This window comes from Neolamprologus multifasciatus, chromosome 1 (genome assembly GCF_963576455.1).
Source record: "Neolamprologus multifasciatus chromosome 1, fNeoMul1.2, whole genome shotgun sequence".
NCBI lineage: Eukaryota > Metazoa > Chordata > Actinopteri > Cichliformes > Cichlidae > Neolamprologus > Neolamprologus multifasciatus.
Window position 1 is genome coordinate 36,668,081 of NC_140439.1, and position 13,586 is coordinate 36,681,666.

The following is a 13,586-nucleotide window of genomic DNA, read 5'->3' on the forward strand; positions in this document are numbered from 1 at the left end:
TGTAAACCGTGGCTCATGCAGGTATTCCAGACATTCTTATCCCCAGCCGGTTTTCCCAGTTACTCCTTGGGAATCCTGACGCCCAGCTCATAGATGTATATTCACCACAAGTTCTTGGTCTACCCTGGGGTAAGACCCAGTTGGGCATGCCTGGAAAACCTCCACATCAGCTGGCACAATGAAAAAGCTTCTTTTAAAAGCCACATGTGTTAGCTCCCCATGTTTGACCTGGCAGGTTTCATGCCGGACGCCCTTCCTGACGAAGAGAATTCGGGTCTGTGGCTGGAATTAAACAAGCAACCTTTTTCTCGCCAAGCAAACGTGTTTGAAGATAGATGATAGAGGATGTCCAACGCCTTAACTGTCTCGATTAAATGAGATTTTTACATTAAACGTTTTCATTTCGTTTCGTCGTAAGCTGAACGGTTTTGACTGACCGCCACCATCACACTGAAGCCAACAAAAAAATAATAATCTACCAACTTTTGGTTGAAGAAAATAAACTTATTTCAGCTTTTTTCATTTCAAAGGTGTTGCAGATGTTAGAGCAGACAGGCTTTTCTTCACTGCTGGAAACAGCACAGCGGCAACAACACCGCAGAGAGCTCGGCCTTATTTACTTCTTAGTACAAACACACATAAACGTCCATTGTTTACCAAACAATTAGCCCACGATGTTGGTCTATAAGTTTGCCTTTGATCTCATAACCTTGTGCGTTGGTAACGCTCTAAGTTAACGCCTTGAAACAAATGACTGGGTGTAATGAAAGCCTGCTTGTTCTCACACGTCTTCTCCCCACTGTTTTCTTTTGGTCTGAATTCTTTTGATGACAGGAGGAATCAAAGGTGTTGGTACACAATGTACTAAAATAAAAGCCAAAACAAAGTTCCTGCCTTTCTTTCATAACGAATCAAAAATGGATTTTGAATCGAACTGTGTCCTCGAGGAATTGCACTAAAAATGAACGTTGAGATTTCCTGAGACTCTCACCCACACAGTGAGTTTAAATAGCTAAGCAGATAAGAACATAATTCAGAGATAGATTCTGGGAGAAGATACAGGAAATTAACCCGTTACTGCCTCGTCTGGGTTGGTTTCTGTAGCCGAGAAAGAGCAGTTACGAGATGAATTACAGCACCGATTTGGATTTAGCGTCGCTCTTTCATAGTAAAGTTAAGTCAATATTTATAAGGACGAGCATATCTGCGGAGAGCAGAGGTACGACTCTGATGTCATCAAAATGTTCCGCCTGGAGCTTTTCCATAGACTTTGAATGGGACGGTGAATTAATGGGCTCATAAAATGTTTGTTTGAACTTTTACACCCAAATGAGCTTTTAATTATAGTAGTGCTTTCTGAAGTGAGGCAGAAAATGTGCCCCTGTCTGCATAAAACCATCCTAGTTACTGCCAGTGCCACTGTCAGCACTTTCATCCCCTGCAGTCCAGTTCTCTGTTCAAGTGTACATCTGTGTGAGATCACCTATTAAAGTAGTAAATAACTCCGTTAAGACCAGAGGGAGATAATGACAAGCCAGCTTTACATCTCAAGATGTACTTCAGTAACTTTTTAGTCAATTGCATTTGTTCAACTATTTTATTGCACACATTCTTTGCTCAAGTATGTTTTACAGAAACATCATTTGAATACAATAATTGCGCTACATGCATTTATTTATAGTTTTAAGTATTTACACACATTCCTAAAATTCCCAGTCTTCCGGTGCCTTGTCCTGTCTTATCGCTCTTGATTTCAGAATAATAGCTGAAGCAGAGCGTTCATGCTGCCGTTTTTTGCTCTTCCCTGAGGTCAGGACATCAGAGAACTGACAGAGAGGAACAAGTGTGTTAATACTGCAGCATTTCAGCCTCGCTCTGTGATGTCATAAAGGTCTACAGATCCACCAATGGAGAAAAAACGGTCTGAAACCTGAGCTTTCGGCTCACCAGTTACTGTAAACTCGCCACACTGTCACGTTTGACTTTCACAGCTATAATATAGGAGGAGTGTAGATTCTGATGAGGTAACAGTAACAGTTTTTATCCTCATGTTGTTCACCTTATCAAATCTCACGAACATGAAATATACAGGTGAGTTTTTTTGCTTGTTGTCTCTGTTCCTGACCGCCTGCTGTCTCTGTCAACTCTTGTCTTTTGCAGATGTCCTCCTGGTCACATGATCAGTGTAAACGGGACCAAAAAGTCTTGCTTGTACACCCTTTGCGCCATGCGGCCCTGTCACCGCGGGACCTGCGTGGCCCAGTCGCCGTCCAAATTCACCTGCCACTGCCCGGAGGGTTACCGAGGACACCGCTGTGAGACGACACTGGCCATATACAGGGAGGACGTGGGCCTCAGCTTCAGCTCCCTGTTTGCCATCTGTATCTGCTTCATGGCCTTACTGGGTAAGTCCTGGAAATCTGTCAGACTGTATTACTGTCGTGTTTCTACGGCAATACTTCCCATCCTAACTATAAGCAATTTGGGAACAATAATGATGCTTAATATAATGTTTAAAGCTGTAACTCTGTATGAATGCAGCCCTGATAGCGTTAGCGTGAACGTACCGCAGCGAGGCGGGAGGTGAATCTGCTTCGTGTGCAGGCTGACAAATGCTGCTATTTTGGTACTGATGAGTACAAAATTACTATCATGTGACAGTGGAGTGCATCATAGGTTTGAAACTGACACTTGAAAAAATTGAAGCTTTCATTCATAAAGTTCGTGCACTCAAAAGTGGGATGACGGTAGAGCGGCAGGTGTTTGTAATTAGCTAATTAAGGGCGGTTTTTTTATTATGTGTGAGTTAATGTGTTTATACGTCTCAATGTGGAAACAAACAGACACCACGATGATGGTGCGCTCTGTTTTATCAATCAGTGTTTTTGTTAGAGTGGATTGTTAAATGTTTGTCATTTTTATGTTTAGCATTTGTAGATTGTTTTAAGGAATTCTTTCTGTCCTCCCCTCCCCAGATTCTCGAGAATCTGGATGGGGGGGGCAGTAGTGTTTTTAATCACAGGAACATCCTTATGAAGGTCAGTTTGATGTTGGTAAACTTCCTCCCCTTTGTATGGCTTCACTGTGTTATCTAGGGTGAACCATCTAGGGTGTGGGGGAGACTACCCTCTTTATGATCAAGGATGTTCCTCCTGCTTTTATGTTATATGACCCTTTGATCAGCAGGATAACACACACACACACACATTCTTACTTAAATACAGAAGTTCACACATATACATACAATGCCTGTCTTAGAACCAAGGGGGCGTGGCCAGGGCTGGACTGGGACAAAAAATCGGCCCGGGCATTTTGACTAAAGACCGGCCCACCAAAAATGTGACGTCATTCAGGGGTAAAACCGCAAATGATTCTGGGAACTTGTGGCAAGCAGTACTAGCGCATGCAGGCTTTCAATTGAACTCAGTTACACAGCGATAAAAAGAAACGCAAAAAATGGCAAGAAACTGTTGTATTATTAACTGCAATAGCCGGTGTTGTGCCAAAAAGTGATTGTCTGCCAAAAACTGATTGCTCGTATTTAAACTGCTATAAGTAACTTGTTGGGCTATAATGTGAAACATATGTCAAATGCATCCCTCATGGATGACATAAAGTCATATTGAGCTACAAACAACATTAGTGTAACAAGGTAGAAGCCGCAATCAGTCTTTGGCAGTGACTTTTATATAACCTTTATTTATGCCGTTAAAAAAAAGTCTAATTAACATTAAAAATGTCTTTTGTAAGAAGTAGTTGGACAGCAGAAATGGCTCAAATATTACAATAGTTCTGTAAAAATATTTAAAGTGGGGATAAAGGACCGGATTGGTTATAATGTAAGTACAATAACACAGAGTTGTAAAGATACTTGAAAAAACAGATAATTTTTTAATTCCATATATAGCCCCTTTGTAAACGCTGTTCACCAAAGTCTATTTACCAACATAGATATTACACATAAAAAATACACACAAACATTGGAAATCAGTTTTTGGCACAACACCTGTTGCATGACAGCCACGGGAAGCCGACGGGTAAAGAGATCGGTTGTTATCGGATTACGTCGTGGAAATTGTTTCCGAAGTAACAAAGAGCCGATGGATGGCCTATAAGATCGCTAAACAAGGGGGAGGGTGCATCCGACCTCCTAGGCTGTAATTGGTCCAGCCCAGAGTCGATCATGACCAATTGGCCAATCCAACACCTTTCATTATTTAAACCCTTCCAAAAAAAAAAAAAAAATCGATCGGCAAATGCCCGGTATGCCCGATGACCAGTCCAGCTATGGGCTAGGCTTTGTTCTGACATGTTTTGTGCGAACTGTCTCTCAATAAAAGGCAGCAGGAGGAGGTCAGATCTGGAGGTCATTTGTGGTGGTTAGTGGTGGACACAGACGAGGCCTCCCTTGCGCAAATAATCGATCGATCGACTGTCTTGTTTTCTTCATGATGAATACGTCTCTAAAATTAGCGGGGCTTGTGGAAACACAGACCCAACAGTTTTCAAAATGACAGCCTGATTTTCATGAGGTCAGTAACTCTAAAATAACTTTTTATGTCACTCTACATGAAAAGCAACTAATACTTCCTGCGTGATTTAATATACTCTAACAAACAAAAATGAAGTTGTGCGAGTTTTACGACAGCTAATCAAGAATGAACGTTTCTGCAGACGTGATCTCAAGAAGTTTCCAAGTCTTGCGCTGAAGTTTTCAGGCAGTTATTAATCAGACTTCTCAAGTTATTTGTGTGAATTTTACCAGATGGGAATTCTTTTTAATGATTATTCAGATTCTGCACGAATGTGCTCGTTTACTTCGTTGGACCTGTTGTGCAGAGTTGAGGGTACATTGAGATCCTCGCTGACCTAAATCTTAAGAACGTCTGTGAAAGCTTTTTAATATCACATCTCTCCCTTCATAATGAAGGTTATTCCAAAGCTTGGAGCAGGACCTTTTATACTCCCCCATGATGCCATATTTATTCTCAGACTAAAGTAGTTTTACATTCATAGTTCAGAAAAATTTTGGTTTTTTTTATGTAGGTCCTCTGTGAATCCCGCTTATTTCATGAATGCATGAGGATATTTGCTCTCATTGACATCATACAGATAAGAGTAGAAAAAACAGTTTAGAAAAGTGTGTATTCTGAACTTTTGGTTAACAAAAAGATGTCCAACCTTGTAACTGTGTACGTGTAACATGACAAATCCTATTTAAGCTTATCTTCTTTATCTGCAGATGTAATTACAGTTCAATTATTTAGCTCATCTGACCGAAGCTTGTGGTGTCCGTTGCCTGTTTGTTCATTCATCTCTCTGTTCGTTCAGTTCACAAGAATTGCTACTCCTACAGTGTTGGTCAGATTTAATCAAACTTGTGCACAATTGTGGTCAAAGTCAAGGTCACAGTAATATATGGTCATTTTATGGTCACCGTTCCCTTTTTGCAAAAACTACTGCTCAAAGTGTTGGTTCGGATTATAATTTTCATGAAATGAGTGTTTGCATGGACTAATCTGTGTACCTAGGTTAGGTATCCTGTTATGATGACGATGATGGTCATAATCGTGTGTGTCATAATGGTGGAGGGAGTGGTCTTACTGGTTGACTCCCACATTAGCCCTTTAAAGCCGGCCGGAGCGGGCACGCTCTGTTTTGCGTAACTATTTTAAAATCCCGGTAGCACTGCAACCACGTCAGCTAGCTACTTACATCTTATGCCATCAGCTTGTCCTCGGTCACAGTTTCCTTCCACATATAGCTTTGCAAAAACTGCATAAAAAGCACTTGCAGCAACAAAAACATAATATTCCAGAAACACGCTTTGCCGATCCGATCAGCTGTTTGTAACACTTCCTACGTCCATCAGCGTGAACTATCACATGTCCACCATAACCTGCCCGAAACCGGAAGTGGCGTCATTTTGCGGAAATGTAGTTTTTTTTACCATCAAGGCCTCATGAGCCTATACTGGTGTTTTTAAAAGTTATGTTTGACTTTCTGACTTTCTGTGTCGTTTCTGGGAGGATTAGGACTCATATTGCACTGCTGGAAATAGTTTATTTTGATGCATATGCTGCTTTTTTGCAAATTTGCATTATAATATTTATTTTCGTTTTTCCTGCAGTGTATAAAAATTGGTGTATTTCAAAAATAAAACTATGAAGACACTCAAAATAAATTTCCTGTGGTGGGAAACTAGTTTGTGCAACTTTTTTGTATTTACAGTTTTGAGGGATAAGCCTCTTAAATTTCTCTAACTAGAAATATATGTTAAAAAAACAAAAACCATTTTACATTTTTTTTTGTAGTTTATTGCACTTTTTTGCAATTTATGTAATTACTATGCACTTAATGCAGACATATTATTAAAATTTGGACTATAATGGTTGTATTGATGTATAGCAACTTGAAATGCTCCCAAAAATGGCACAACAGCAGGTAAAAATATAATATAAGCTCTGGCGGACTTGGTTCTATGGTAGGTCTTAAAGGGTTAGGAAAGCTTAGTTGGATCCTTACTACCACCATTATGTCAACATTATTAATATGCCCAATGCTTTTTATGACCGTGGTTAAAACTCACCACGATGCTTCTGAACTCAAACACTTTTGTTTGGTGGTAAATGGGATCAAGTCGTCCTGGATATGACTGTGAGCCTCTCTGATGTCTCAATGGATGTTAATTCTCATTAGTTTGTGCAGTACAGCCGACCCCCTCTGTGCTTTACACATTTCAGTAGCCTGTAAATTGTGATGGATTGTGAGCGAGATTAGCTATTATGATCTGGTTTGTTTTAAAAGGTAGGTGGAGAGCTTCAGTGAAACATTGGATTAACAGGACGCCTCACTGCATTAGCAGAGTAAACGATCCAAATCCAGGGATCTCCTTTCAGCAGATTAAATTACATCAACCTGAATCCCTATACAGTAACTGTTTGTGCTGCTATGTAAAACTGTACTATATACAGTGCATATATATATAATGCAGTCCTATAAATTAAGTACATTCTTAATATTTTTAAGAGGGTAAATAGCAGCCAGGTTCTGCTAATCAAACACTTCTTTAATGGATCATTAGCACGTGTGGGCACCTCTATAAAAGCAGAGTTTTGTCAGTTTGTGGCTCTGGAGCTTTCTGGTGTGTGTTAATACAATGATGCAAACTTCCCAGAAGTGGTCGGTCTCCCCAAGGTCAGACTGGGCAACAGTCAGAGAAACTGCAAAAAGCCCAAGAGCTGCATCCCAGACTCTACAGTCCACAGTTAGCATGTTAAATGTTAAAGCTGTTGGACTGAGTAAGCAGGGCTATGTTGGAAGGGTTACCAGGGAAAAAACTCCTGTACTGTTACTTGAAGTTATTGGTGTTAAAGGTGGTCTTACAAGCTACTGGATCATGTAATGCCCTAGTTTTTCACAGGACTGTATTTGTTATGGCTGTATATTATTATCATAATATTTGAAATGTCTTAAAATGAAGAAGATTTCATAGCTTACAGGTGATAATGGACTGAATATAGAATAGAATAGAAATATCCTTTATTGTCCCTCATTGGGGAAATTGTTCCAGCAGCAAAGCGACAGGTGGATGGAGCAGTTGGATTCAAAAAATAATGTGCAACATAATGAACATAATGCAGGGATATTAACAACTATAATATAAGTATAATATAAACAACTTGTTGTGTTTGTTGGGAGCAGTGATGGTTATAAAGTCTAACAGCTGCTGGGAGGAAGGACCTGCGATATCGCTCCTTTGTTCTTCATGCATGGCATAAAGTCATTGTCCAAGAGTGATGCAGAGTTCTTCTGTCTCCTACCACCTTAAAACAGAGGTGGCCTTCCTGATCAGCTTATCCAACTGCTTCAGCTTCCTTTCAGCAATAGATTAGCTGCTGTTCCAACAGACAACACCATTAGAGATGGCTGCCACCACAGCGCCAGTCCACAAAGTCCTGAATCCACTGTCTGTACTCTGACATATCCTCACCCTAATGAGGCTAGCGATGGGAGAGTCATCAGAGAACCTTTGTAGATGGCAGCCTGGGTAGTTGATGGAGAAGTCTGAGGTGTAGAGGGTGTCCTCACCTACTGTGGGCGACCAGTGAGGTAGTCCAGTAATCCCTCCTGACAGCTCCAGCTTGTCCCTCAGAGGTCGGATGGTGTTAAAAGCACTGGAGAAATCTTCCAGGCTTCTCCGGGTGGGTCAGAGCTTGGTGCAGGAGTTAGATGATGGCATCATCCACCCTGATGCCAGGCTGGTAAGCAAACTGCAGCTGATCCAATGAAGAGCTAAACAGGGTGCGATATTTTAGGACCCGCCTCCCAAGGGTCTTTATGAGACGGCCTGTAGCTGATGAGGTCCTTTGGATGTGTAGTCTGTTGTACTGGTACCACACCGGAGGTCTTCCACAGCTGTGCTACTTTCCCCAGCTTCAGGCTCATATTGAACATGTATCCCATGATGCCACACAGCACCTCCAGAGGCTGATGCCATCGGGATCTTTGGCAGCTCGTTCCTCACCTGAAGTGTTGAATGTGACAGGATGGTGGTGAGGGAGGGGGGCTGTGGGATGGAGTCTTTGGGTTGGACTTTAGGCAGTAAATTTCACAGGTAAAGCTGCATACCAGCCCTTTGTCTCGCCTGTGAGCGGATCAACTGAAACATTCTGGTGTTTGATTTTCTGTTGTTAAAATCCACATTTTTCTTTCTTTCCTTTATGTTTTTGCTTGTTGAATATTCATCCACCTGTACCTTTTAGCTTTGTATTCCAATCCCTGAAGGATCCTCTGCTGAGAAAGCGCCTCGGGCTCAGTCGTACTCAGAGAGCTGTCAGTACAATGACATGTTCCCGTTGTTTAATTGAGGACAATACAACAGAACAGTAAAGAGCAGTATGAGACGAGCACACAGCCCAAGAAGAGAAAGCAGATCAGAGGAGTGCAAAATAAAACAGGACGACGCACAATACCAAAAGAAAACAAGAGGGAGCTGAATAGATAGCAAAGCAGGGGCTGCGCGCAGCACGGCGAGAGAAAGAAAAAGTGGGAGATGTGTGGTGAAGAAGATGGTGTCGGTGTCACACTGCTGCTGGCCATGTCTGATTGTCTCATTGGTGATTCACAGGGCACCTCTTTCACACCCGGAGACCAGCCAGACACTCAAATGATCATTTCTCCTTTTCTTTTCTCCTTCATTCCAACATCTTCCTTCAAATTTGGCTCCGGGCTTATATTAAATGCGACATCCAACCTTGATCCTGTTGAGGCTCAGCGCTGTTTTAAGTGTTAATTACTTGATTTGTAGGCGTATAAGGTGCTGTTTACCCAAACCTGCAGAAATTGAGATCAATGCTCCGGGGGCTTTGGTAGTAATTTCAATCGGTAGAGCATCCTGCGCTCGATCGGTCAAGCATTCCTCTCTCTGAAATTTAAGTAGCAGTGAGAGAAACTTCTTTTTTTTTTTTAAACCTTCATCAAATATTGCTTGTGCACACTCCAAATGTTTGAATAGCAAGAACAAAAGAAGGGCAGCAACTCTCAAAAGCAGTTCTCTGAGAATGTTGTGATTGGTGAAGATTAAAGACAAATTCTACTCCCAAAAACGTTCATATTCGCTCATTCCCTTTGATCCTGATCTGTTGTGTGGTTTGATATGGTCAGCAATGAGCTTGTCTGCTGGTACTGAGGTTTTACAACATGAAGGCTTCATAGTTGGTGGGGTGTGTGTGTATCAGTTGTGTATCACTATGTTTTAATAGTTTTGCAATTTTCATTAGTTTTTATTTTTTATTTAGTTTTGACTTCAGATTTTCAATTTTATATCAGTTTTAATTAGTTTTTACCAATTGTTTGCTAGTTTCAATTTAGTTTTGATTAGTATCAGTTATAGTTTTAGTTGTGTTTGCAATAATTAAGTGTAACAAAATCCCAGTTTCATCATATCAGTCATTCTCTTCTGCTCATCCTTGGGTATGTTGCTATTCCAGCTACTGCACCCCGGACAGGTCGCCTGTCTGTCGCAGGGCTAACATGCAGAGACAGACAACTCACATTCCCACCTATGGGTTCTTTAAATAAATAAATAAATAAATAAATTAGGGCAGATGAACAACCATTGATACCAGGCAACTATAAAATGTATATCTTGGCCCCAATGAGACTATTAACTCTCGCAGCACCGGGTGTTCGTAATTTTGGTTCAAGTGAATTGATAAACTTTTTGAAGGTAATTGACTCACACAGTTGTGTAGATATCCCCGTCCTGTTGTCTCGGGATGCATCACGCTGCCTTGCCTGGGGTTAGCTTCTGTTTTCTGGGGATGAGGGTTGAGTGTGCTCCCTTACCTTCTCAAGGTAAGCTAGGTTAGCCTTCTTGTGTGAGCTTTTCAAGTGCACTTTAAGGTTTGTGGGATTTTTTTCCCTTTAGAAATGTCCCTCATAATTTGTCTGTTTCCACTACAAGACACTTGCTTTATCTAAAACACAGTCATATTCAAAGTAATCCCAAATTGGACTCTGGCTCCTGACTTTTCCTGACATGATTCTGCGCGTGGACGGAGCAGCAACACAGACGACTCGACTAACGTGCTGCCACCTGCTGGCATAATGAGACACAGCAAGAAAAAAACCTGGAAACTAAACTTCATTTTCACCCTTGACTATTGTATGACACGCACACATCAACGAAAACTAAACACATTTTTGCTATAAATTCAGTTAATTTTAGTTAGTTTTGTGAACACTCATTCCAGTTTTAGTTAGTTTTCCTTTTTATTTAAACAGTTTTTATTTTTATTTCCGTTAACGAAAATGTTTTTTCACTTCTAGTTTTCGTTATTTCGTTAGTTTTCGTTAACGATAATAACCATAAGTCATTTTAACGTGTGTGATACTTAGAGGATGAATCTTTAATAAGTGGGGTGATCCTTGACTTTACTTTCCATTTGTACCAAGTTGACATTTGTAGTTCGACTGAGACATTTCAGCAGCTGTTTGCTAGATTGTTATCAATTTTCAAGAGATGGTGGTGTCAGAAACACACTTTGCTGAGAGGCTGCTATTGGAGGATTGATTGGGAACATTTTTAAGGCTTCCTTTTATTTCCTGTTTGACTGGTTTAACCTGCAAAAGTTTGGAAAAATGGTTTAGGCTAAAACAAATCCAGCCACCCATTAGTAAAGTCCTGTTATAAAGCCTTGAGGTCAGTGTAGGGTTAGAGATGTGTAATAGCAGATTATATTAGTCGCAGCCACTTTAGAATTTCTCCATCCATCCATTCGCTTCTGCTTATCCTTTTTCAGGGTCACAGGGGGCGCTGGAGCCTATCCCAGCTGTCATAGGGCGAGAGACAGGGTACACCCTGGACAGGTCACCAGTCTGTCGCAGGGCTAACACACAGAGACAAACAACTATTCACACTCACATTCACTTCCGCATTCACACCTATGGGCAATTTAGTTTAATCAATTAACCTATCCCCACTAACTGCATGTCGTTGGACTGTGGAAGGAAGCCGGAGTACCCGGGGAGAACCCATGCAAACACGGGGAGAACATGCAAACTCCACACAGAAAGACCCCTGATGGTGGAATTGAGCTCAGGACCTTCTTGCTGTGCAGCAACAGTGCTAACAACCGTGCTTTAGACTTTCTAATTTATCTTAACAGCATACACTCGCCAGCAGCTGCTGGCATTGGATTGGATTTTGCCTGAATTTTCATGGCATAATTTCAACAAGGTGCTGCAGAAAAAGAGATTTTGGTCCATATTGATTTGATAGCATGTTAGCTGCACATCCATGATGTGAATCTCCTGTTCTACCACATCCCAAATTTGCTACTATCCTGATATCACAGCAGAAATCAAGGCTGCTGAGACCAGGCCGGGCTAATTTCTGGTGAGCCCATGTTAGCTGACAGGATCCAGTGTGGTCTCCTGCTTCTCTGACCCATCCGGTTCAGCGTACTGTGCGTTCAGAGATGCTCTTCTGCAAGTAGCTATTTAAGTTATTGTTACCTATTCATATGATAAAGGAAATGTGAGTACAGAAAGTCAGTATTTTACAAAAAAAATCTGCTAATGTAACAGGGTCATAAATCACATTGTTATAATTACACAAAATGTGTTCTAAACCCCCAAACCGTTCCTTTTATACCTGACTTTTAGGACCTCCAAGCCTGTATTTATGTTCATTATCAGTTAGAGCCCCTCCTCATTCTTTTCTTCTTCTTTGGTGCAACCCTATAAATACAGTGTACCCCTTTTGCCTCTCCCCTTTTCTACAATTCCCCTGTGGGAGAGGTGGGTGTCATTTCTTTCCAACACCTTAAAACACACATATAATGCATATTTAGCCACCCTGATGTTTCTGATTGCGATTTTAGTTCAATTATTGTCATTATTAAGCCTGTTTTTGTTAGATGTTACAAGTGTGTTTTAGGCGCCATAAATGCTAGCGTGAATATATACTTCTTGCTAGCTTGGAAGTTGTGGTGGGTTGAGCTAACCCTCTTCCCCACTGTTTGTATTTGGTCGTAGGAGCTGGAGTGGGCAAATGATTTACTTGGAGGTCTTTCTTTCTTTTACCTTTTTTATCAGACACAACGCAGAATCACACCGGTTACACTAATACTTATTAACTTAAAATTTTGAATAAATATCATTTGTTTTATATCACAGTAAAAACAGATCAGGTCATTTTGATATGAACAGCTGGATTACCAGCTGGAAACCAGCTTCATCATTAAAACTTCAGCTGGATTTTTCTTTGTTCATCTCTCTGTAGAAAAATAGACCAGTGACTCATCATGACCTGTGGGGGAAAAAAAATGGATGTAAATCCACTTGAATTTTTAGCATCATTTATATGTAAGGAAATGCATGATTTTGTGCCTGATTTCATCATGAAAGAACAAATGCAAAACCTCATGAAGATGAAATAATGCATGACCTCATTCATGCCTCAATGCATGAACAATGCAAAACCTAATGTGGGCTAGATGTTAGGACGATTCCTGATGTCATTAAAACATTGAAATGATATTTTTAGCTTGAACATCCAGGGAGTAGTCTTGGAGGAGTCATGTTTCTCCTCCACTGATTGGACTGTGAGACCAGCAGCACTGACACAGTCAGTCCCTCGGGTGCTCCTCGGGGTTTGTGAGTTCAGAGCAAAGTTTCTAGTTCAGAAATGTCAGCACGGCTCCAAACCGAGTCAAAGTCCAATTGGCAATCTCTTGAGTATTTTAATGATTAATGGCATAGTCCTCTGAATGTATCATGTAGCTGGAATATTGATTCTGCACAGCGCAATGCAAATTAATTTATTCTTTTTGCTTCTTCGGGCTTTTACGTGTGTGGAGCGTAGATATCATCCCTTCTTTGCACGCACCTCTATGCCCTCATGTTGTGTTTCAGCAGCTGTTTTTCTCTCAGGATTATGTTGTTATTGCATTATTAACTGACACTGACATCCAATACTTGCTTGTTTTTCTGAACACTTTTTCTCTTTAACTCATTCCAAGTTTTTTCCTTTGAAAAAAAATAAATAAATAAAGGACTTTTTTATAGCAACAAAGAGC

At 40.8% G+C, this 13,586-nt stretch overlaps 1 protein-coding gene across 3 annotated transcripts in view; it reads left to right on the plus strand.

Annotated features, from left to right (window-relative positions):
- The window catches only part of LOC146526191 (neural-cadherin-like), a 381,462-nt gene that overhangs the window by 343,520 nt on the left and 24,356 nt on the right, over positions 1 to 13,586 (plus strand). For all 3 annotated transcript variants that reach the window (XM_085183449.1, XM_085183576.1, XM_085183527.1), the window contains exon 35: positions 2,161 to 2,405. In XM_085183449.1, the coding sequence (XP_085039575.1) occupies positions 2,161 to 2,405 (245 nt within the window). The remainder of the gene's footprint in view (positions 1 to 2,160; positions 2,406 to 13,586) is intronic.